Source organism: Triturus cristatus, chromosome 3_2 (genome assembly GCF_964204655.1).
Source record: "Triturus cristatus chromosome 3_2, aTriCri1.1, whole genome shotgun sequence".
Lineage (NCBI taxonomy): Eukaryota > Metazoa > Chordata > Amphibia > Caudata > Salamandridae > Triturus > Triturus cristatus.
Window position 1 is genome coordinate 380,133,603 of NC_140584.1, and position 21,736 is coordinate 380,155,338.

The window sequence follows — 21,736 nt, forward strand, 5'->3', positions numbered from 1 at the left end:
GTCGTCTATGGGCGAGACCCTGGACACTGGGCTGCCCGATAGCGTGGGTGAATAGTCCCTGATGGAGGGCCTGGAGGACGAGGAAGAGGACGATGATGGAGTCCTCCGCTTCCGGCGATGATCACGAGCCCGTGACCCAGATGAACGCCCCTCCCGTCTGGGGGAGCGCGATCTGCGTCGCCTGTCGTCCGGCGACCTCTGACGTGATGGCCTGGGGGGACTAGCTCTGTCCACAGCCGCCACCAGCCGTTGCAGCGGAGAATCATGCACTGGACTGACGTATTCCCGCAGCCTCCTTGTAGCCCCGGAGTCCTGCCAATGATGTGCTGGCAGCAGCCATCTGGGCGACAGATTAATTGTCCCCTGAGTCTGAGGAGAAGACCTACGGGGTTGGCCTGCAGGTTCTCGTGGAATTGCCGGTCGTGTAGATGCCCCTGAGTGAGAGGAGGAATGGCGCGATGCCGACTCCGTCACCAGGACCACCGACCTGTCCGAGGCCTGTCTCGACGTCGAGCGCGGTCTTGACGTCGATCCGTGGCGTCGTCTCCTTTCTCGCCAGGACTCTTCTCTCGACGTCGAACGACGTCTCGATGTGGACCGGCGGCCATGTTCAGTGGGCGAAGAATGCCGCCTCGACGTCGAACGGCGATGTGAAGCCGACGACGGAGGCCCTCTCTCCCTCGACGCGGGACGCCGGCGGAGATGCTGCCACTCTCGACGTCGACGCGGATGCCAACCTCAACGCCGAACGCTGCTTGGATGACGACGGCGGAGGATCCTGCTGTCTCGACGTCGAACGCCGATGGAGCCTCGACGACGGAGGGGCTCGTGCCCTCGACGACGGAGGGGTGACACTCCTCGACGCCGATCGTCGCCTGGTTGACGACGGCGGAGGGTCCATGCTCCTCGACGCCGATCGACGTCGAGATATCGACGGCGGAGGTTCCCTGCTCCTCGACGCCGATTGTCGCCTGGTTGACAACGGCGGAGGTTCCCTGCTCCTCGACGCCGATCGTCGCCGGGTTGATGACGGCGGAGGGGTGGTGTCTCTCGACGCCGAACGTCGCCGGGTTGATGACGGCGGAGAGGCTCTAGATCTCGACGCCGATCGTCGCAGAGTTGACGATGGCGGTCTAGACTTCGACGTCGACGACGTACCTGCTCTTGACGGCGAGCCCGCTGTCGAAAGTCTCTTTTTGGAAACACGACTTACCGGAACATCTTTTCTCAGCGCCGAGCCCGACGCTGAGGCGGAAGGACGAGAGGACTTGCTTCTAGATGAATCTCTAGGCCTCTTGGAGCCCTTCCTCACCGGAGATCGGCCTCTGGATGGTTGTGCCAGGCCATAAACGCAAATTCGCTCTCTGTCCTTCAAAGTTCTTTTGGACAGGCTCTGGCAGTGAGTACATGTCTTGGAATCATGATCCTCCGGTAGACACAGGATACAGACCCTATGAGAGTCAGTCCTGGCCTTCTTCTTGCCACAGGCAGGGCAAGGATCGAAAAGAGAAGGCATTTTAAGTTGGAAAAAATGCCCAAAATTGCCTAAAAAAGGCAGTCTCTTACTGACTTAGATGTAAAACGTCGAAGTAAGGGAAAAAACAGTTGAAAAACAGACAATATTTTCTGACAAACTCAGAAAAAAGTGGAGCTCAGTTGCCAGGATCCTTCCAGAAGGAGCCGGAAAGAACAACTGACCTAACTGCCACCCCTGAGGCATGATGGGAAGGTGGGGGTCAGGTGTGCCTTAAAGGCACGGTGTCAGTTTTTTGCTATGCAGCTATGAGTTAGCTTTTCAGTCTTTTTAGACTGGGTATTTGCAATGCAGCCTGGGAGCTTCCTATGCTTTCAGTGTTTTCTAAGAATTTCTGCTGTTTTCTAAGCATTAAAACAGTTTCCAAACAAGTTATGTTGTTTCTCATGTTTATAATGCTATTTTCTTATGAGTAGTGGAAATTACTTACAGCATGGTTCAGCTCTAGGGTTTATGGGCTGCAATTGCTTGTGTATACATATAGGTATATATGTATGGATATATATATGTGGGGCACATATAATATACTGTTTCCGGGATCCCGCACATGGGCGGGAATATTCTAATGCTTATGTCTATTGATGAGGATCCCCTGGAAGAGAATTTTGACTTCTTAACCCACAGTACTTTAATGAAGGTACTGAGGGTTCGGACCTAGGTCTTTCAGGTCAAGAAGATTTCTTCTTTGGACATTCTATGATTTCTGAGGCATGGATTTGCTCTCTTAAAGGCCTCAGTTGGCCGCTGTGTGCACCTTCTTAACAGGTTCATCAGAAGACTCCCTCTGAAGGAAGTTCTCTCTTTTGGGCCTTTTTGGAAAAGTTTGAAGTACATTCCTGTCCGTGCCCTGAAGAGGGGATATCTTTGGCCTTGATCATTTGAAGCCATAAAAGTAATTTTCCCTGTCGCTCACTCCTTAGCATTATGTTTAGGATAAAGGACGTAAAGACATTGTTTGTGGGTGTGAGAAATTGGGTTATTGGTTGAGTGGGGTGTTAGCCCAGCTCATGCAACATCCACAATCCCTGTCAGGGTGAACCATTTAAGTCACTAAATTAACTTGTGCTTAACTCTGTGGTGCTTAGAACAAAGCAGTCAGGTTTACCTTGGAGGTAATGTGTAAAGTATTTATGCAGAACACAAACAGTGATAAGGTGAAAACACAACACAAGAAAAATCCCACACCATTTTAGAAAAGTAGAGTACATTTTAAGAAATTTGACACCTAGAAAACAACAACCCAATTTGTAGAACCAGAGATATGAATTTTTAAAATTTAAGGTAAAAACTAGCACATAAAAGATCAAAACAGCAGAGGTGTACATCTAGTCGCGTGAGACTGGTCAAAGCCGAAAAATATGGTGGACCTTGAGTCGGATACAAAAAGTGGATACTGCCCGGTCAACGCTTACCTAGACCTAGAAGACATTTTAAGAAAAATGTTCTGAGAAGGTAGATGTTCAAGAGGGACAAGACTCCAGGCGGTGTTCCAGCAGGAAGCATAGTCAACGGGAAGCCGCTGGACGAAGTCTCTTTTTTGGAATTCAAAAATATCCAGCTGGATGAGGCTGTAGCCGATGAGAGTAGCAGGGGGTTGGATACTCTTGGCGAAGGACCATTGAACAGGATTTGCTGCTGGAGAGAATAGCAAGAGCTGCCTCAAAGTAAGGTCGACTGGCGATGCACCTTGGGTGGATAGATGAGCAGGTTGTTCCTGGTCTCCACTCGATTCTCAGAGAAGTTTTAAGCCAAAAGGTTTTAAGTCCAAAGTTTGGGATTTTGGCTGTATGAGCACCTTTAGCACCACCATCTAGGGTCCAGGACTGGAGGGGCACCACTTGGAGGGGTGAGAACTGAATCAGGATGGGTACAGGTACAGGTTCAAATGGTTAAGAGCCGTTTCTGACTAGGAGGCTCTGATCAGGAGGCCAGACAACTAGTCCTGGTTCAAGCAGTGGAACATGGCTCAAGCAGCGGGTTTCTGAGGGTTCAAGGCAGGCTCCAGACAGTAAAGCAGTCCTTCCTGGTGCAGAAAAACGGTCTTGTGCAGTACACAGCAGCAGGCAGTCCTCAGAGTCGTCCGCTGGTCCAGAAAGTGAAGTAAAGAGTGGGACTGAGGGTCTTATTTTTATACCTGGCGCCATCTTTGATGTAAGAGAAGTATCTAGAGAATTCCCTTTGAAGTGTTTGAAGTTTCCTACTTTCCCTGCCCTGGCTCCAAGCTGGCTGCATGAACAATGCAGGGGTGACAAGTCCTTTGTATGAGGACAGAGCACAGCCTATTCAAATTGCCCAGATCCGCCTCTGCCCACCCAGCTAAGTAATGGCCCATCCAAGCACACCTAATGCCTCATTGAGTGGATGTCTGGGAGGAATAAACATAGTCCAGCTGCCAACTACACCTGATCATGTGACTCAGGAACAGGCAGCAGGCACCAAATAATTAGGGAAAAAGAATACCAACTTTCTAAAGTGGCATTTTAAAAATTGTAACTTAATATCGGATTTTACCATTAAAAAGGATTAATTACATTTTCTCAAACACGAAATGTATACCTGTTACCAATCAAATGTTATTACTAAATGTAATAAGTCGACCCAATGTTATCCTATGGGAGAGGTAGGCCTCACATTAGTGAAAAACGAAGTTACGTTTTTTACTACCAGAACATGTAAATGGCCAACCTTTCATTTATAATGCACCCTGTCCTATGGGCTGCCTATGGATTGCCTTGGGGGTTGCTCATATGCAAGAATAGGGGAGTTTAAAGCTTGACAATTGGGTCATACCACAAAGTCAATTTGCAGTTTAAAACTGCAAGCAGGCTGCAGGCACAATAAGCGCTCCAGACCCACTAGTAGCATTTAATTGAGCAGCTCTGGTTATATGGTATATCGCTTTACTAGGGAGATAGAAGTAAACTAGATGCCAATCAAGTGTAAGCCAATTTTAGCATATTTGAGGGAATGAGCATAAGCACTTGCACAGATTAGCAGTGGTGAAGTGCACAGAGTCCTAAAGCCACCAAAAACAAATTCAGCAAAACAGAAGGGTGAAGGCAAAACACTTGGGATGGGAAAACCACCTTAAGGCTGACAGGTATAACAGTACGGCTCATGTAGCATTAATTAAACACAGGAGACAGAAGGTCTGAACAGACTTTTTGAGGGGTATATCAGGCATGTTTTTTATAGTATAAAAACATGCAAATTCTGTTACAGATTGATGTTGGCTGGAAGAAAGGTCAATGGAAAGTCAGAAGTTGAAATAACTCTCTTTCTCAAAGAACAAGTTAAGTAGGGGTCAGGGAGACTTCCATCAGGCAACATGTAGTAAGAAATCTGAGGTATGGAGGCCTTTGAGGAGAGTGATGTTCTCGGAGGTGTGTCTTCTGATTGGTTGAAGTTTGGTGCATTTCGAATGATGTGAGTAGACTATCAATGTGAACAATATGGCAATTTTAAGCTTTTCCAAGCCACGTTTAGCTTTGTATTGCTTACTACAATCACTATAAGGCTCCCAGCTTGACAGTGGAGATGTTTCAAGCACGTGAATCATTGAAAGGCCTAGTACTGGAGAACACTGATACTCGAAACTGTTTCTGGCTAAAGTAACTTGACAACCTGGACGACATTAATTATTTTGGTTCTTGGCACCTAATATCGACAAAAGGAAAAACATGCATAAGCAACGTCACCACATGGACCCTATATCAAACCTGTGCACTTTCTAAGATCTATGTTAGGTACATTCAACTGACAAGCATGATTGCTTAATTCAAGTAACAAATCCAACTTACTGCAAGCAACTGAATATTTTCACGAGTTTCTTCGTCCAGACGAGAAACATCCATAGTGTCCATTTCACTGGGCAAGAGACGAACAGTCTATTCAGATGGGAAAACAAGACAATATTTATTGGGCTGACTTTTAGACAGACACACAAGATTAAAAAGACTCATGGGCTTATACATAAACCACATTTTGTAGTACGTTTACTAGAAACACAATGGTACTACTAGCATATTAGAAAACGCTAATCACGCTTCTGCTCCCGCATTTAGTATTTTTTTCTGTGCGCAGATCTCGGCCAGCACTGCAAGGTTTCTCTTCAAGTAAATAAACATTTTATAAGTAAATGTAGAAGGGACAAAAGGAATGGCTGGGTAATGCTTACTACAAAATGGGAGAGGTTAAGGGAGGTGTACTGAGGGTTTAAGGGACGTTATGAAGGAGTATGCCCCCAACCTTGTACTCCTTGAAATCATATAAAAAGTAGTCTCACTGCTTGAGTGAGACTAGGAGGTAAAACCTCGTCACAGCGCGATTCATCAGGTTGTGAAATCCTCCAATACCCTCCAGAGGAGAGTCTGCTGGATGTGGTGGTGCAGGTGATGGAGTGGGAACTAGGTAGTCGTCCCATTCATCACGGGTAGGCTGAGGGTCTGTGTTAGAAATGGGGGTCTGTAGGTGGCAACGGCTTGCACCTTTGTCCAATTAGGGACCCTTCTTTCAAGTCAGAGTAAGGAGGATACACTTCCAAAATACCCTCTGCTCACCCCCTCCTTGGTAGCTTGGCACTATCTTAGGGGCAGAGTGTAAAGCACTTGTGTACACATATGGTAATACAGTGAAAACACTACAAATGGACACCACACCAGTTTAGAAAAATAAGTAATCTTTATCTAAAGCAAACAAGACCAAAACAACAAAAATCCACAATACAGTAAACAAAATATGACTTAAGAGATAGAACCAGTTCTGTCCATAGAAAATGGTGAATGCGACACTTTCAACACAAAGTACTTTGGATGCGTCAAAACCACAAGCAAAAAGGGTCGCAGGGAAGGTGATGCATCGGTTCCTTACATACAGTAAAGGTGATGCATTGGTTCCTTGCTCTGGGGGAGATGATGCGTCTGTTCCATACTGCTGCGCAAGGGAGGGGATGCGACGGTTCTTTACTGGAGAGGAGGTAATGTGTCGGTTTATTACTGTTTGGGGAGGTAAGGCGTCTGTTTCTTACTGCGTACCCGAGCGATGCGACAGACCTGGCGCCTCTATGCGCTGCATGACAATCCAGGATGATGCAAAGCGTGAAGATCTGGGTTGCCTTGCGACAGTTCCAGCCTCGTCCCCTCGATGTGTCGGTTCTTACACAAGAGGGGCCTGCGTCAGAGTTGGTGCGGTGATCTCGGGCGTCGGATATCAGCGCAAAGGACTCGTCGCACGGCAGGCGCTGGGTCATTATTTTCTGCTGTGGCGATACGTCGGAAATTTCTCTCGTACAGCTGCGATGCGTCTGAACCAGGCGATGTGTTGATTTTCACAGTTCTTTACTCTTCTGCAGTTCCCAGCCCCAGAAACAACCTCCAGAGGCCCAGAACACTGTCAGGCACCTCTTGGCAGGTCAGAACTCTCAGCAAAGGAGGTCAGGGGTGACTGGGGGTGAAGTCTTTGTGTCCCGGAGACTTAAGAACTGAAGGCAACCTGTACTTCAAGCCCTTGAAGATCTTCCTCAAGCAGGGGACACAGCAAAGTCCTTGTCCTTTCCTTGGCAGAAACAGCCACAGCAGGCCAACCCCAGATACCACATAGCAAGAGGGCAGTACTTCTCCTCAGTTTCTCCACCTCTTCTCCATGGCAATGGTTCCTCTTGAATCCCAGAAGCAATCTAGAGGTATGAGCCCAACATTTTATATGTCATATGCCTCTGTTCTCTGGTGGCAGAGACGCTCTTTGCCCAGCCAAAACCAGTTCTGTCCTCTCTGGTGCAGCTGCCTGGCAGGAGGTGGAGACAGCTTTGTCCAAGGCAGACCAGGCCCATTCAGGTGTGAAAGAACTCTCCTCCCCCTACTTTAAATGCAGTCCAGGTCTTTCCAGCCCAGCCCGGACTCATTCAGGAAAGAGCAGGTCACACATCAACCCCCCTCCCCCCAGTGGCTGTCAAATAATGCCCATCCCCAGCCCCTGTCACTCCAAAGACAGTCAATACACAAACATAGCAGAGGCACACTGGATGGCTAATCAAGAAAATACCCATTTTCTAAAAGTGATATTTTTATAAAAATATAAAAATCATCCTTACTAAAAGATGCATCTTTATATCCTGAGATCAGGTATACTAAACTTCACCTTTCCACCTTGTCCCAATTGGAATATTTATAAGATGTTATATATAAACTCTCATTCTATCATATGGGACAGATAGCCTTTCAATAGTGAGAAATAGAATTGGCAGTATGTTACTATCAGGACAAGTCACACATCAGGGCAAACCCTACCTTTCACATACACTGCACCCTGCCCACAGGGGTACCTTGGGCCTACCTTAGAGGTGGTTCACATGAAAGAAAAAGGAAGGTTAGGGCCTGGCAAGTGGGTGCACTTGCCAGATCAACATGGCAGTACCAAATTGAGAACAGACACCACAGTGAAAGGTCTGAGTTACATTTGCAGGCTGCTCACGTGGGTGGCGCAATCAGTGCTGCAGGCCCACTAGCAGCATTTGATTTACAGGCCCTGGGCACACACAGAGCACTGTACTAGGGATTTACCAAATATGCCAATCATGGAATCACCAATCCTTAAATACAATTTACAGGGAGAGCATATGCACTTTAGCACTGATCAGCAGTGGTAAAGTGCCCAGAGTCATAAAACCAACAAAAACAGGTCAGAAACAGGAGGCCAAAAAGCAAAAAGTCTGGGGATAAACCTGCTGGACAAGCCAGGTCTAATAGTCTAGAATTTAGCCTTCCTCCTGATCATCATCTGTTGATCATGAGTAGTCTCTTGTTGGTGCTGCTATGTTTGAAGCGGGTGTTATCCTGGGTGTGATTGGTGGAGGAAGGGGTTTTGGAGTTGCAGGTGAGGTAGGCTGAGGTGGAGCCACTGGTTGTTCCTGAGGAGGTTCTGAAAATCTCTTCCAATAGTCCTGCAATATGGTCTGCAAATCTTGACCGAGTGATAGAGGTACTTAAACTCCCTCTTGTCTTGGCTGTGGTTCAGGGTAATATTGGGAAGGTTGATAGTAATGCTTAGGCTGAGAAGCATAATAATGCTCATAGTATTGTTGTTCTTCCAAGTCCTTATCCTGATATTTAACATGGAGCTCTGATGGGCTATGAGCTGTCCCAAAGGAGCTGTCATCCTCTGAACCCTCAAGGTCCAACAGATGACTTGAGGGGAAGAGGAGAAACCTTGCTGGGGGAGGTGACCTTAAGTCACAAGGATTTTTTTAAAACTATTTTAGTAATTCTTATCGTCGACAAGGGAATGTCTATAGGCATAAAGGCAGCTGATTGACTTGCTCTTGGCCATGATACACTCTCCATCGATGGGATCGTCGATGTCAATGCAGTTGTCGCTGGACTCTTAGTCGATGATGAAATCCTTGTAGACAGGATCAGGGCATCTATGGATGACGTCTTAGTCTTCGCGTTCCCGACGACGGGATGGTTGTCATAGAGAATACCACTGACGACGGTGCTCTGTGTTTTTTGCGTCGACATTTCAAAAGATGATTTAGGAGTGTGAGCTCCAGCCCTTGTTGATTGAGTAGTAGGCGCAGATGAGGCTGCCGCTGAGGAAATTGGTTTGTTTCTCTCCTTTTTCATGCTCTGTGGTGGGACGTCTTGAATGCCTTTCTACTTTCCTTATTCTTGGGATCTGGATCTTTTGTGAGGCCTAGCAGAGGCATCATTGTCCTCCTCAGAAGATGATAATTTCTGAGTTCTCGCACAGAAGCCGCCTCCCCTCTCTCCTTCTAGGTTTTGGAGGTAAAAGTGTGACAAAGTTTACACTTCTTCACCTTATGTTGAGGGTAGAGAGCAGTAGAGTCAGTCCTTATCGGGGTCATCTATGTGTACCCTTTTCTTACTGCAGGGTCTGAAAAGGGCGTTCTTCTCTGTATCAGACATTGTAGAGTAGTAGTAGGTTTCCAAACCCTGGATAGAAAAAACGGAGTAAAGCTCAGAGAAACTTCTTTCTCACACGACGTTCGGTGAAAATCCGACCTCTCTTGGGAGTGTTCTAGAGGGTGCTATCGCTTGATTGGTTAAGGCTTTAAGTTTGGTTCTTTAAAAAAATAAATAAAATAGGCTATCTAGGTGGCTGTACATTTCCTTTAGAGCCTATGATAGTAATACACATAGCTATATTATGGTACAATGGGACTCCCACATTTACGATGGGGAATGATTCAAGTAATACTGGATAATCTGAAGGATTCTGGCTCTACTTGGAGTGTTCTAGAGGGTACGGTCATCTGATTTGCTTAAGTTTGGTCCTTTTAATGAGAGAGAAAAAAAGGACAGATATGCTAAAAAACCTACGGTTCATTGCCATTCGGTCTATGATAGTAATACACATTGCTTTAGTGTAGTACTGTGGGACTCCCGCTTCGATGACTGGGAATGATTCAGGCATGTGAATCTATGAAAGATACAAAACTGGAGAATGCAGAGATCCCTCTGACAACAGAACACATTAAGCTGTGCACAGGTGGCACGGAGCAGACTCTTTACCCACATCTTGTGCATGTGTCTTCTAAACCTATACCAATGGCCTTTCACCAAACACTGCTGCCAACTTGACCACTCTCTCTGAGCAGAGCTTGAGATGCAAGGACTTTGAGAGATGCAGCAGAAACTGGGGTGGTGATGTGTGGGAGGGAGTGGGGATTTTAGGGTAGCCACCCTGCTGTTAGTCCACTTATTCGCATCCTGAAACCTCCTATGCAGGGTCCTGATGCATGCAGTGGGTTAGGCCATGGAAATGCTTTGTGCACAGTCACCAGTCTTTAAAATCCACTGAGAGGCCTTCGATCATGGTCCCTATACCCAGTCCGCTAAGGTTCCCAAAGAGAGCCTGCTACCCAAAGACATTTTCTATTTCTACTGAGAAAGTTTTATATGGAGGTCTCCATGATCAATCATATGTTTGGTATCCCCTGTGACCATTGAGTATATTATGTAACAAAATTCAAGTGAGTACACTGTGCTTTGTTTTAAAATAGTTTGTTCAGAAGGGCAAAAACGGCCACCCATATGGCTTAGGTGTATCTTTGCGCAATGTTTTTATATACTTTGCTTTAGATAAGGCGCCTCAAGCAAACATTTTGTATTCCATACCTATTTTAATAGTACCATACAAAAACGGTTATAATGGGTTCTGAACAAAGCACAGTCTGATTGCTGAGAAAAAACAAGAGACTATCTTACCTCTCCTCCTTTAACTGGAACGCTGATGTAAAGATTGTTGATATCAGCAAGGGGACTGCCATTTGCTGAAACACTGTACACCTGTTCTCTCACACCTGGAGTACGAAGTGCTGGCGTCTGAAAAAGTCTATAAACATTAAAAGTAAATAACCTTCATTTTCTGACTTTAATTCAACACTAAAGAACTTACCTTCAGTAACACATCACCTGGTAGAGACAATATCTAGCTGCTTGACGCCTGGGGAATTCAACATTAAGGAATCTGCAGCTAGAGGTCTCTATCAGATCCTTTGTTTTAATGAATGAGAGGTATTAATATTTAGTTAGAAAGTTATTTGCTTTGATTTCACAATCCTGTGCATTAACCTTCCAATCCTCCAGTTTAGAGACTAAACATCAGAAGCTGTGCATGCCTTTTAAAAGACCAGCCCCACTTCCCCTTCCATGGTAAGGTCATTCGACAATCATAGTTAGAATGTAAAGTAACAACTGGAGCACAGGATAGGTGCCCAAAGAGGTTTCACTACATCCTTGGTCCCCACACGGGAGAAAGAAATAATCAGTTTTTCGATTAGATTGAGTGGAGCTCGTTTACAAAGCAGAGATGCCAGAAATTAACACCTTGAGCATCAACAGCAGGAGGGGGCGAGAAGAAAGGGCACTCAGACTAATCACTCAACCTTGCATCGTGTATGTCAAGCAAGCACATTCAGATTAACACACTTGTCACTAGGGAGATGTGAGAGGCTGGCCTGGTATATGATGTACACTTATGTAAGCGGGCACCCTGCACCAGTCCAGGCAACACTTATGGTGATTTAGGAGGTCTTAGACAACCTTAGAAACCTCTCTAAGTGGTAGCTGCAGAGAAAAGCCTTCAGGCTTAGTCCAGAAGGAGTGTAAACCATCTTGTTTTACCAGAATAAAATCTTATAGGTATTAAGTGAAAAACACAATTAATTTTAAAAAATATGTATTTATTATATAACACTCACTAACACATACAGATATCTCCTACCCGGAGACATACACAATACTTTTCAGAGAAATCAAGTTAATAACACGGAATACACAGTGGACCCCGGGGAGGACCAAACCATATACTAAGAAAGTGGTATAAGAACCACGACTCGTGTCAAGACAATACCCAGAGGACGTAGAAGTGCTGGGGACCCAAGGAACTACACAAGGTGAGTGACTATTGTGGGAACAGGACAGCGTTCTCCGTAGAAATAAACGTGTAAGTCGCGGTTGGAATTTTAAAGATTAGGGACCGTTCTTAGTGGACCCTGAAGAAACCCAGTGGAAGACAGAAGGTTGGAGAGCCACCCCACCCGTGGACACCCTAGTAGCCACGTTACCTACACCAGGGAAGCCGCGTGCATAGATGTGAATTGGTGTCAGAAACCGTTGTCGAACCTAATGGAGGACTTTAGGAAAATACCGCTGCTGGAGAAGGAGAAAGTGTCCTGTGGAATCCGAAGGTGGATTCAGGATGAGAGGTACCTGCAAGCAGAGGGTACAGAGTCTATGTCACTCAGGAGTGCCCTGGAGACCTGGAAGACAAATGCCCACCCATGTCGGGAGTTTCAGTAGAGTTGATGGTGACCTTGACTCTGCAGCAGTGAGGACCAGGCGACGCTGTGGAAGACCAGGAGCCGTGCACAAGCTGTCTCACGTTGGATGTCGAGAGTTAAGGGGTCGATGTTCATCGGTAACAACAAGCCTTGGTAACTGCAAATGACGTGGAAGTCGAAGAAGGTGCAATGTCGGGACCAGCAAGGTCCAGGGAACTCACCACAAGAAGGGGACTCAGGGCAGGCCCGAGCAATCAGGGGAGCCTAAAAGAAACAAAGATGTTCGTCAACAGGACCCACAGGCCGCAGGCACTGCAGTCACAAGAGGACCTCGAGCAGCTCACCAAAAAGATGCAGACCGTGGTGCAACCGATGTGATGTGGACAAAGACTTTCGTCACTGGAGATGCTTGAGGTTGGGGCTACTTGGAGCCCGAAGATTTTGGTGGAAGGAAGCAAACAAACCTTCGCAACGGCAAGTTGACCCAGTTCACAGGGGTTCGGTTCTTGCGGCTCCTACGAGGGATACTGGCCTCAAACTTGGTGAGGGCAGGGCAGGCTTCAAGTGCTGTGGACAACCACCATCTGTGTTGCTGAGCCTTTCAGAGTCCGTGGGAGCTCGGATCAGCTGACCGGTCAGCTTAGTTGCAGTGCCTGCAGATGCAGGGAAGTGACTCCATCACTCCAAGGGAGATTCCTACAGGTGTCCTGGATGCCCACAGGCCTAGGAAGGTTCCTGTATGGTTCACAGGCACAGACGATGCAGCAGACTGGAAGGGAGACTAAGTCGAGCTCAAATGAAGTCCAGCAAAGTCCAGAGTGTCCAGATGGTAGAAGCTGAAGTGGTGTCTGAATTAAATCGTGTCCCACGACGAATCTAAGGACCTACACCCAGGTAATCCCTCAAGTACTCTAAGGGAAGGGTTAGCATGATTCAGGGGACCCTCCCATGGGAGGGTTTGGACAGGGGGAGGATACCCCATGTCCTTTGTCCAATTTTGCCCTAGAGCGGGAGCAAAAGGCTCCCAGAGCTGGATTGAACTGGACTATGCAAGGAGACACCAAATGTGCCCCTAATGTAGACTGAGTGGTGCTGGCAAGTGCACCTACCTGACCCCAAAACACTAAATCCTGTCTGGAAGGTAGTCACACCTCTCTGTGACAGGATACCTATTGCTCTGCCTTCCCCTGCTCGAGCTTGGCTCAGCAGCAGGAGGGTAGAATCGTCTCTCTGGTGGGCAGCAGACATATTGTACTGTCCGGGTCTACAAAACTGCATAAGGAGCACTGAGAGCCTAACAGAGGCCCGTTCCAGTGCTTGGAATCATGCCTCCCACCCATACCAGGGGTATGATTCCAACATGTTTGATACCAAACATGATAGGAATTGTTGCAGCTAATTTTGAGATGGTCATCACGTAATTATGCGGTGCCGCTCTATATGGCTGCTTTACTTACAACCCGGGAGAATGGACTCCATAGGTTGTAGGGGCGTCCTGCTCATGCAAGGGCACCCTCACACTTAGAACCAAGCACTCTGCCTTCAGGATTGCAAAGGACTGCTATAGGGGTGACATAGGTTTTAAGTGCAGTGACCCTAGATATAGGAAACCTATATCTTTCGTAAGTGGTGCTAGCACCAGCTTACACAGAATGCAATGGCAGGCCTTTAGTTGCATTTTGAATGGTCTACCATGGCTGGCATAATGCATGCTGGGACCTCTAGGGTACCTATGCCCTAGGTACCTCAGTGCCATATACTAGGGAAGGATAAGGGTACCCCAGTATTCAATCTGGGATGTACCTGAGTAATGAACTTAACAATTTAGGGGAGAATGCAGAGAGACTGGGGTCCAGATTAGCAGGATCCCAGTCAGACTAGTCAAACACAGCTTATCACCAGACAAAAAGTGGGGGTACCGTGCACAACTATCCTACAGGAGAGAAATGCATGGGGAACTTAGTAGGCCATTCATGTGCCTGGTATGCAACAGGCAGTCAAGAGGCTCTAAAACCCTGTACAATAAAAGCTAAATTATAATTTTGCCAACAGGATTAAAAATGCTTATATCTGAAACAAGCAGTGCAGTTATTCATTAAGTGACCATACTTCCTGATATTGTTACTTGTCACATACATAGTGTACAACGAGCCAATATTGGCAGAGCATTAAATAAATTCCTTCTTCGACAATAAATTGGGTAAGGTTTAATTTCATGTATTTAAAGATCTTTAGAGTAATACATTCATCAATGAGGTAAATGATAAATAACGGGCGCCTCAAATGGCCTAAAGGAAATAACAAATACAGGCGCTGAGGACAATTAGTCCCTTTAGCACTCTACAATTTTTCATTGTGTTCAAGTTGATTTCCTACCTTAGATTCAGAGCTCCAACACCAGGAGATCATTACTCTTAAGACAGAGGGATGAGGTGATATTTGGGTCAGGGGTGTACAGGTAGAGATTACAGATTGAAGATACTTTCTCTTCTAGGTTTCAAATCTAAACAAAAATGCGTGTAAGGCAGAGCATAGTTAACATGTAAATCAACTTCAAGTTACCTGACCTCTGTGCACTGTTACCCTCTCAAGCAATTGCAAATACTTCACAATTTAACTTGTGACATTCGTACTGATAAACTCAAGATCATGTAAAATACCAATACCCAAATAATAAGCTTTTTAAACAAAGATACATGTCCTTCTTAAATATGCATGTTTAATTTGTTGAAGTCACAAATCAATTTCGTTTGTAGAATTTCATGTTTTCATTAAAAAGTTAATACTTCAAAAGAGCCACCCAATGCATTTCAGGCCCCATCGGCCCTTCTTCAAGGGCTAGTCTGTAAACAAAGTAAACAATACTCATGTAGTGCAGAACTCATGTACAGGTGAAGCAGTCTTAAAAAAAGTATACACAAAAGGCCATCGTGTAATCAGGTTCAAACTTGCAGGTGAAACCATGCGAAATGCAACCAAAAGGGTGAAGAAAGATAGGAGACAGACCCGTGAACAGACTGACGCCCAACAAAGTGTGAATGTGCCGGGAAATCAACTCATAAACCAAACGAATACTCTAACCCAAATGAAACAAAAAGGCACCCCAAAATCAATAAATCAAACTGAAGTTCATGTGACGGTGTGCAGAGGACTTAATGCCAAAGCGGAGTGATGTGCTTAAAAGTGGCACGCAAAACAAACCTTGAACTTCCGCCATACGATTTAAGCAAGGTATGATGCCTGTGAAAAAAATACAACATCTCAGAGATATCGCCCTCGATACCAAAATATAAGCCAACAATAGCAACGTTAATTGTACCGGTGGTGGAACAAACACATTCAACTGATCTTCCTCAATGCTCCAAACCCTTAAACACCAATTTCCCCGGAAAGACGGCCTCACCAAGCTTCGCGGCTGGTAAACGAACGAGACGCATACGCTGTTGACGATGTATAAACGTGTAGATATAAACAACGGACTAAAAACAAACATCCCAGCGCTGATGGGTGCCATTATCAAACGGTAAAACAAAGCGCAGTAACACCAATACTGAGCATAATACCAATAGAGGACACATGTAAAACAGAATCTGACAAAAATGACGCTAAAAAGGTGTTCAAGGTGGTACTATTCTAAATGAAAAACCCTACGCGGAGTGAAAAGGTGGGAAGAAAGGAAAAAAGAGAGAAACAACACAAAGAAAGAAAAATACAACCATACAATAAACCATTAATATGAAATACCCAATCTTGGCAGAAAACAATCATATGATAAATCACATGGCCCATCTGATGACACAATAGTGCATACGTCAAAAAATGATATAAATGAAAAAACATGACAATAGGTAGCCTGTAATGCTTTCCACCTAGTGTGGAATCACAAAAAACACCCTAAATCAACTTTATCATTGATCCCTTTGGGATCTTGGGTGTTAAGCCTCCTTATCCAGTAAATCTCCCTTTGGAGTAGAGTCCTAGTGAGATCTCTCCCGGCTGCAGGTTTGACCATCTCTATCACCTGAAATTTCAGCTGAGCAATAGTGTGGCAACTTTTGGTCCAGTGAACAGCTAAACTACTATTCATGTTACAGTTGCGAATAGTGCTTTTGTGCTCAGAAATGCGTGTTTTTATTTCTCTCTCAGTTTTGCCTATGTACAATAATCCACATGGACATTTAATTCCATAGATAAAATTTCTAGAGTTACAATCAGCATTATGTTGGGTTTTGATAGTCTCCCCTGTCTTTGGGTGCTGTATGCTGTCGCTGCATATCACATTATTACAGTGAACACAATTTAGACACCGTCTGGTACCTCTGAAATTTCCAATGATTTCTGTAGATTTGGGTTTTAAGATTTCTTTTAGATTTCATGATCTTCTATAGGCAAATATGGGTTTATCCTTGAAGAGATCTTGAAAATCACTTTCATTGGCTAAAATTTCCCATCGTTGATTGATAATCCTTTTGACTTGCCAAGAACAAGTAGAGAATTTTGATACGAACACTTGCCTATTGGCTTCTGGTTTGGCTTTCGTTTCTAAAAGACTGTTCCGGGTCCCGTAATCCGCCTTCACAATTGCTTGGTCCAAGATAGACTCTGGGTAGCCTTTAGATTTATATCTTTCTTTGATGATGCTGATATTGTTTTGTAAAGAGGTGTTATCAGAACAGATCCTTTTGGCTTTGAGGAACTGGGAGTATGGAAGATTATGAATTAAACTTTGTGGATGAAAACTAGTAAATAATAAAGCATTGTTCTTGTCTGTCGGTTTGTGATACACTTCCGTGTGTATATTACCATTCTCTATGGTCACTAATACATCCAGAAACGGTAAAGATTTTCTATTCATTATGCTGGTGAATTCAATATTCCCATCGAACTGATCTATTTGATTGATTTTGGTTTCCAATAATTCCCAACTATTATTCCACAGTAGAAAAATGTCATCTATGTATCTGCAATATAACAGCAAATTCTCAGACCATTCTTTATCGTTGTAAATAAAAGAATCCTCAAACTTGGCCATGTACGTATTCGCATACGCCGGAGCCCCGGCGAAGCCCATTGAAGTTCCTTTCAATTGCAAAAAATATTGATTGTCCCATTCAAAATAACTATGATGAAGGCAAAAATGTAATATTTCCAGTATAAACACTTTGTCCGCACCTATAGCACTTTGTTTCAATAAAGCCCATTCTACTGCCTGCATTCCCCCAGAGTGGGGGATGGAGGTGTATAGTGCTTTAACATCCAAGGTACATAAAATAGTGTCCATATCAGGGTTGACAGGACTGAGCTTCTGGAGAAAATGAGTGGTGTCCTTTACATACGAGTTCCAAGCCTGAACAAAAGGTTGCAAAAAGTAATCGATATATTGACCAATGGGCTCAAAGATGGTTCCGCACCCCGTGACAATTGGTCTAAAAGGAGGATCATACAAATTCTTATGGATCTTTGGTAGCATGTACAATCCAGGTCTTCTTGGATTAGTGACTGTAAGATAAGATCGAGTGTTAATTGTTATCCATTCCATCTCAATGGCTTTATTTAATATAGTTTCAAACGTAGAAACCAGAGCTTGCGTGGGATCTTGGTCCAATTGGAGGTAAGTGCTAGAGTCTGAAATGTGTTCCATTACTTTTGACACGTAAAATTGTTTATCCATTATCACAATCGCTCCTCCCTTGTTTGCTTTTTGTATAACAATTCTGGTGTCAAGTGCTAGCGATTTCAAAGTGTTCTTCTCATGTTTGGTAAGATTAGGTCTTCTTTTGAATTTGATGAATTCAGGTTCTGGATGAACAGTATCTCCAATATTCATTGTGGTAAAGTATCGTAGGCGTAGCAATCTCATGAATTTGAACAAAGCGATTTCGTTTTCCAGATCGTTTGTTTGATAAGTGGGAATATATCCTAATCCTTTGTTCAAAATATGCACTTGTTGTGGAGTAAGAACAATTGATGAGATGTTAACTATTAAGTCATTTTCTGGCTTCTCAGGTTTTGTCTTGACTTTTCTTTGACCTCTCCTGGTTTTCCTACTGTCTTGCCTGGTGGTTGGCTTGTGTTTGTCTCCTGGGCTAAAAAAGACTGATGTAGAAGCATGGTCGATTACTTTTTGCAACCTTTTGTTCAGGCTTGGAACTCGTCTGTAAAGGACACCACTCATTTTCTCCAGAAGCTCAGTACCGTCAACCCTGATATGGACACTATTTTATGTACCTTGGATGTTAAAGCACTATACACCTCCATCCCCCACTCTGGGGGTATTGAGGCAGTAGAATGGGCTTTATTGAAACAAAGTGCTATAGGTGCTGACAAAGTGTTTATACTGGAAATATAAAATTTTTGCCTTCATCATAGTTATTTTGAATGGGGCATTCAATATTTTTTGCAATTGAAAGGAAGTTCAATGGGCTTCGCCGGGACTCCGGCGTATGCGAATACGTACATGGCCAAGTTTGAAGATTCTTTTATTTACAACGATAAAGAATGGTCTGAGAATTTGCGGTTATATTGCAGATACATAGATTACATTTTTCTACTGTGGAATAATATTTGAAAACCAAAATCAATCAAATAAATCAGTTCGATGAGAACATTGAATTCACCAGAATAATGAATAAAAAATCTTTACAGTTTCTGGACGTATTAGTGACCATAGAGAATGGTAATATACACACGGAAGTGTATCACAAACAGACAGACAAGAACAATGCTTCATTATTTACTAGTTTTCATCCACAAAGTTTAATTCATAATCTTCCATACTCCCAGTTCCTCAGAGCCAAAAGGATCTGTTCTGATAACACCTCTTTACAAAACAATATCAGCATCATCAAAGAAAGATATAAATCTAAAGGCAACCCAGAGTCTATCTTGGACCAAGCAATTGAGAAGGCGGATAACAGGACCCGGAACAGTCTTTTAGAAACGAAAGCCAAACCAGAAGCCAATAGACAAGTGTTCGTATCAAAATTCTCTACTTGTTCTCGGCAAGTCAAAAGGATTATCAATCAACGATGGGAAATTTTAGCCAATGGAAGTGATTTTCAAGATCTCTTCACCCATATTTTCCTATAGAAGATCATGGAATATAAAAGAAATCTTAAAACCCAAATCTTCAGAAATCATTGGAAATTTCAGAGGTACCAGACGGTGTCTAAATTGTTTTCACTGTAATAATATGATATGTAGCGACAGCATACAGCACCCCCAGACGGGGGAGACTATCAAAACCAAACATAATGCTGATTGTAACTCTAGAAATTTGATCTATGGAATTAAATGTCCATGTGGATTATTCTACATAGGCAAAACTCAGAGAGAAATAAAAAAACGCATTTCTGAGCACAAAAGCACTATTCGCAACTGTAACATGAATAGTAGTTTAGCTGTTCACTGGACCAAACGTTGCCACACTATTGCTCAGCCGAAATTTCAGGTGATAGAGATGGTCAAACCTGCACCCGGGAGAGATCTCACTAGGACTCTACTCCAAAGGGAGATTTACTGGATAAGGAGGCTTAACACCCAAGATCCCAAAGGGATCAATGATAAAGTTGATTTAGGGTGTTTTTTGTGATTCCACACTAGGTGGAGAGCATTACAGGCTACCTATTGTCATGTTTTTTATTTATATAATTTTTTGATGTATGCACTACTGTGTCATCAGATGGGCCATGTGATTTATCATGACTGTTTTCTACCAAGATTGTGTATTTCATATTAAGGGTTTATTGTATGGTTGTATCTTTTTTTCTTTCTGTGTTTTTTCGTTTAGAATAGTACCACCGTGCACACATTTTTAGCATCATTTTTGTCAGATTCTGTTTTACATGTGACCTTTATTGGTATTATGCTCAGTATTGGCGTTACGGGGCTTCGTTTCACCGTTTGATAATGGCACCCATCAGCGCTGGGATGTTTGTTTTTAGTCCGTTGTTTATTTCTACACGTTTATACATCGTCATCAGCGTATGCATCGCGTTAGTTTACCAGCCGCAAAGCTTGATGAAGCCATCTTGCCGGGGAAATTGGCGTTTAACGGTTTGGAGCATTGAGGAAGGTCAGTTGAGTGTGTTTGTTCCACCACCGGTACAATTAACGTTGCTATTGTTGGCTTATATTTTGGTATCGAGGTCGATATCACGGAGTTGTTGTATTTTTTTCACAGACATCATACCTTGCTTAAATCGTATGGAGGAAGTTCAAGGTTTGTTTTGCGTGCCACTTTTAAGCACATCACTCCGCTTTGGCATTAAGTCCGTCTGCACACCGTCACGTGTACTTCGGTTTGGTTTATTGATTCTGGAGTGGTTTTTTGTATCATTTGGGTTAGAGTATTCGTTTGGTTTAGGAGTTGGTTTCCCGGCACATTCACACTTTATGTTGGGCGTCAGTCTGTTCACGGGTCTGTCTCCTATCTTTCTTCACCCTTTTGGTTGCATTTCGCATGGTTTCACCTGCAAGTTTGAACCTGATTACACTATGGCCTTTTGTGTATACTTTTTTTTAAGACTGCTTCACCTGTGCAGGAGTTCTGCACGACATGAGAGTACTTTGTTTACAGACCCGCCCCTGAAGAAGGGCCGATGGTGCCTGAAATGCATTGGGCGGTTCTTTTGAAATATTAACTTCGTGATGAAAAGCATGAAATTCTACAAAAGAATTTGATTTGTGACTTCAACAAATTAAACATGCATATGTAACAACGACATGCATCTTTGTTTAAAAAGCTTATTATTTGGGTATTGGTATTTTACATGATCTTGATTTTATCAGTACGAATGTCACAAGTTAAATTGTGAAGTATTTGCAATTGCTTGAGAGGGTAACAGTGCACAGAGGTCATGTTGTTTAACTTGAAGTTGATATACATGTTTCACGGCACATTTAGGCAACGTGCCAGCCCCTGTAGCACGCCTGGATCTTGATTATTTTACGAAAGCAACAGTTATCATTAAAAACAAAGGAGTGCTCCTTTATGCTCATCTTCATCTATCAGAGCATAGTTAACCTCACCAGCATCTGTAACAGTCAGCAGAATACTAAAAGATTTTTTTATATACAGTTATAGGACAAAACGTTTCCTTTCAAATAATATGAGTGAATCTTATTGAGTTAAACAGCATTTCATCTAAATGCAAAGAACACATCTCGAAATGAGAAAGCCGTTGACCTTACTTTTCACAGACTTAACAAGAGATTTAACCAAAGCCAAAAACAATGAATGACGTTTAATGTGAGAATGCAAATTACAGTTAAAACGTGCACAAGAAAAAACGCACAAGCAATTTTCTCCGACAATATGAAAGAGGGAATCTACATAGGAAAACAACACACAGGAGGTTCCACACGTAGAATAAATGCACAATATAAATTAATGACAAACA

General features: G+C 43.8%; 1 protein-coding gene across 4 annotated transcripts in view; it reads right to left on the minus strand.

The window, feature by feature from the left end:
- CDCA8 (cell division cycle associated 8) overlaps positions 1-21,736 on the minus strand; it is a 184,904-nt gene that overhangs the window by 24,696 nt on the left and 138,472 nt on the right. For all 4 annotated transcript variants that reach the window (XM_085647896.1, XM_085647898.1, XM_085647899.1 and 1 more), the window contains exons 9-10: positions 10,759-10,885; positions 5,335-5,421 (exon numbers count right to left, since the gene is read on the minus strand). In XM_085647896.1, coding sequence (XP_085504022.1) covers positions 5,335-5,421; positions 10,759-10,885 — 214 coding nt within the window. The remainder of the gene's footprint in view (positions 1-5,334; positions 5,422-10,758; positions 10,886-21,736) is intronic.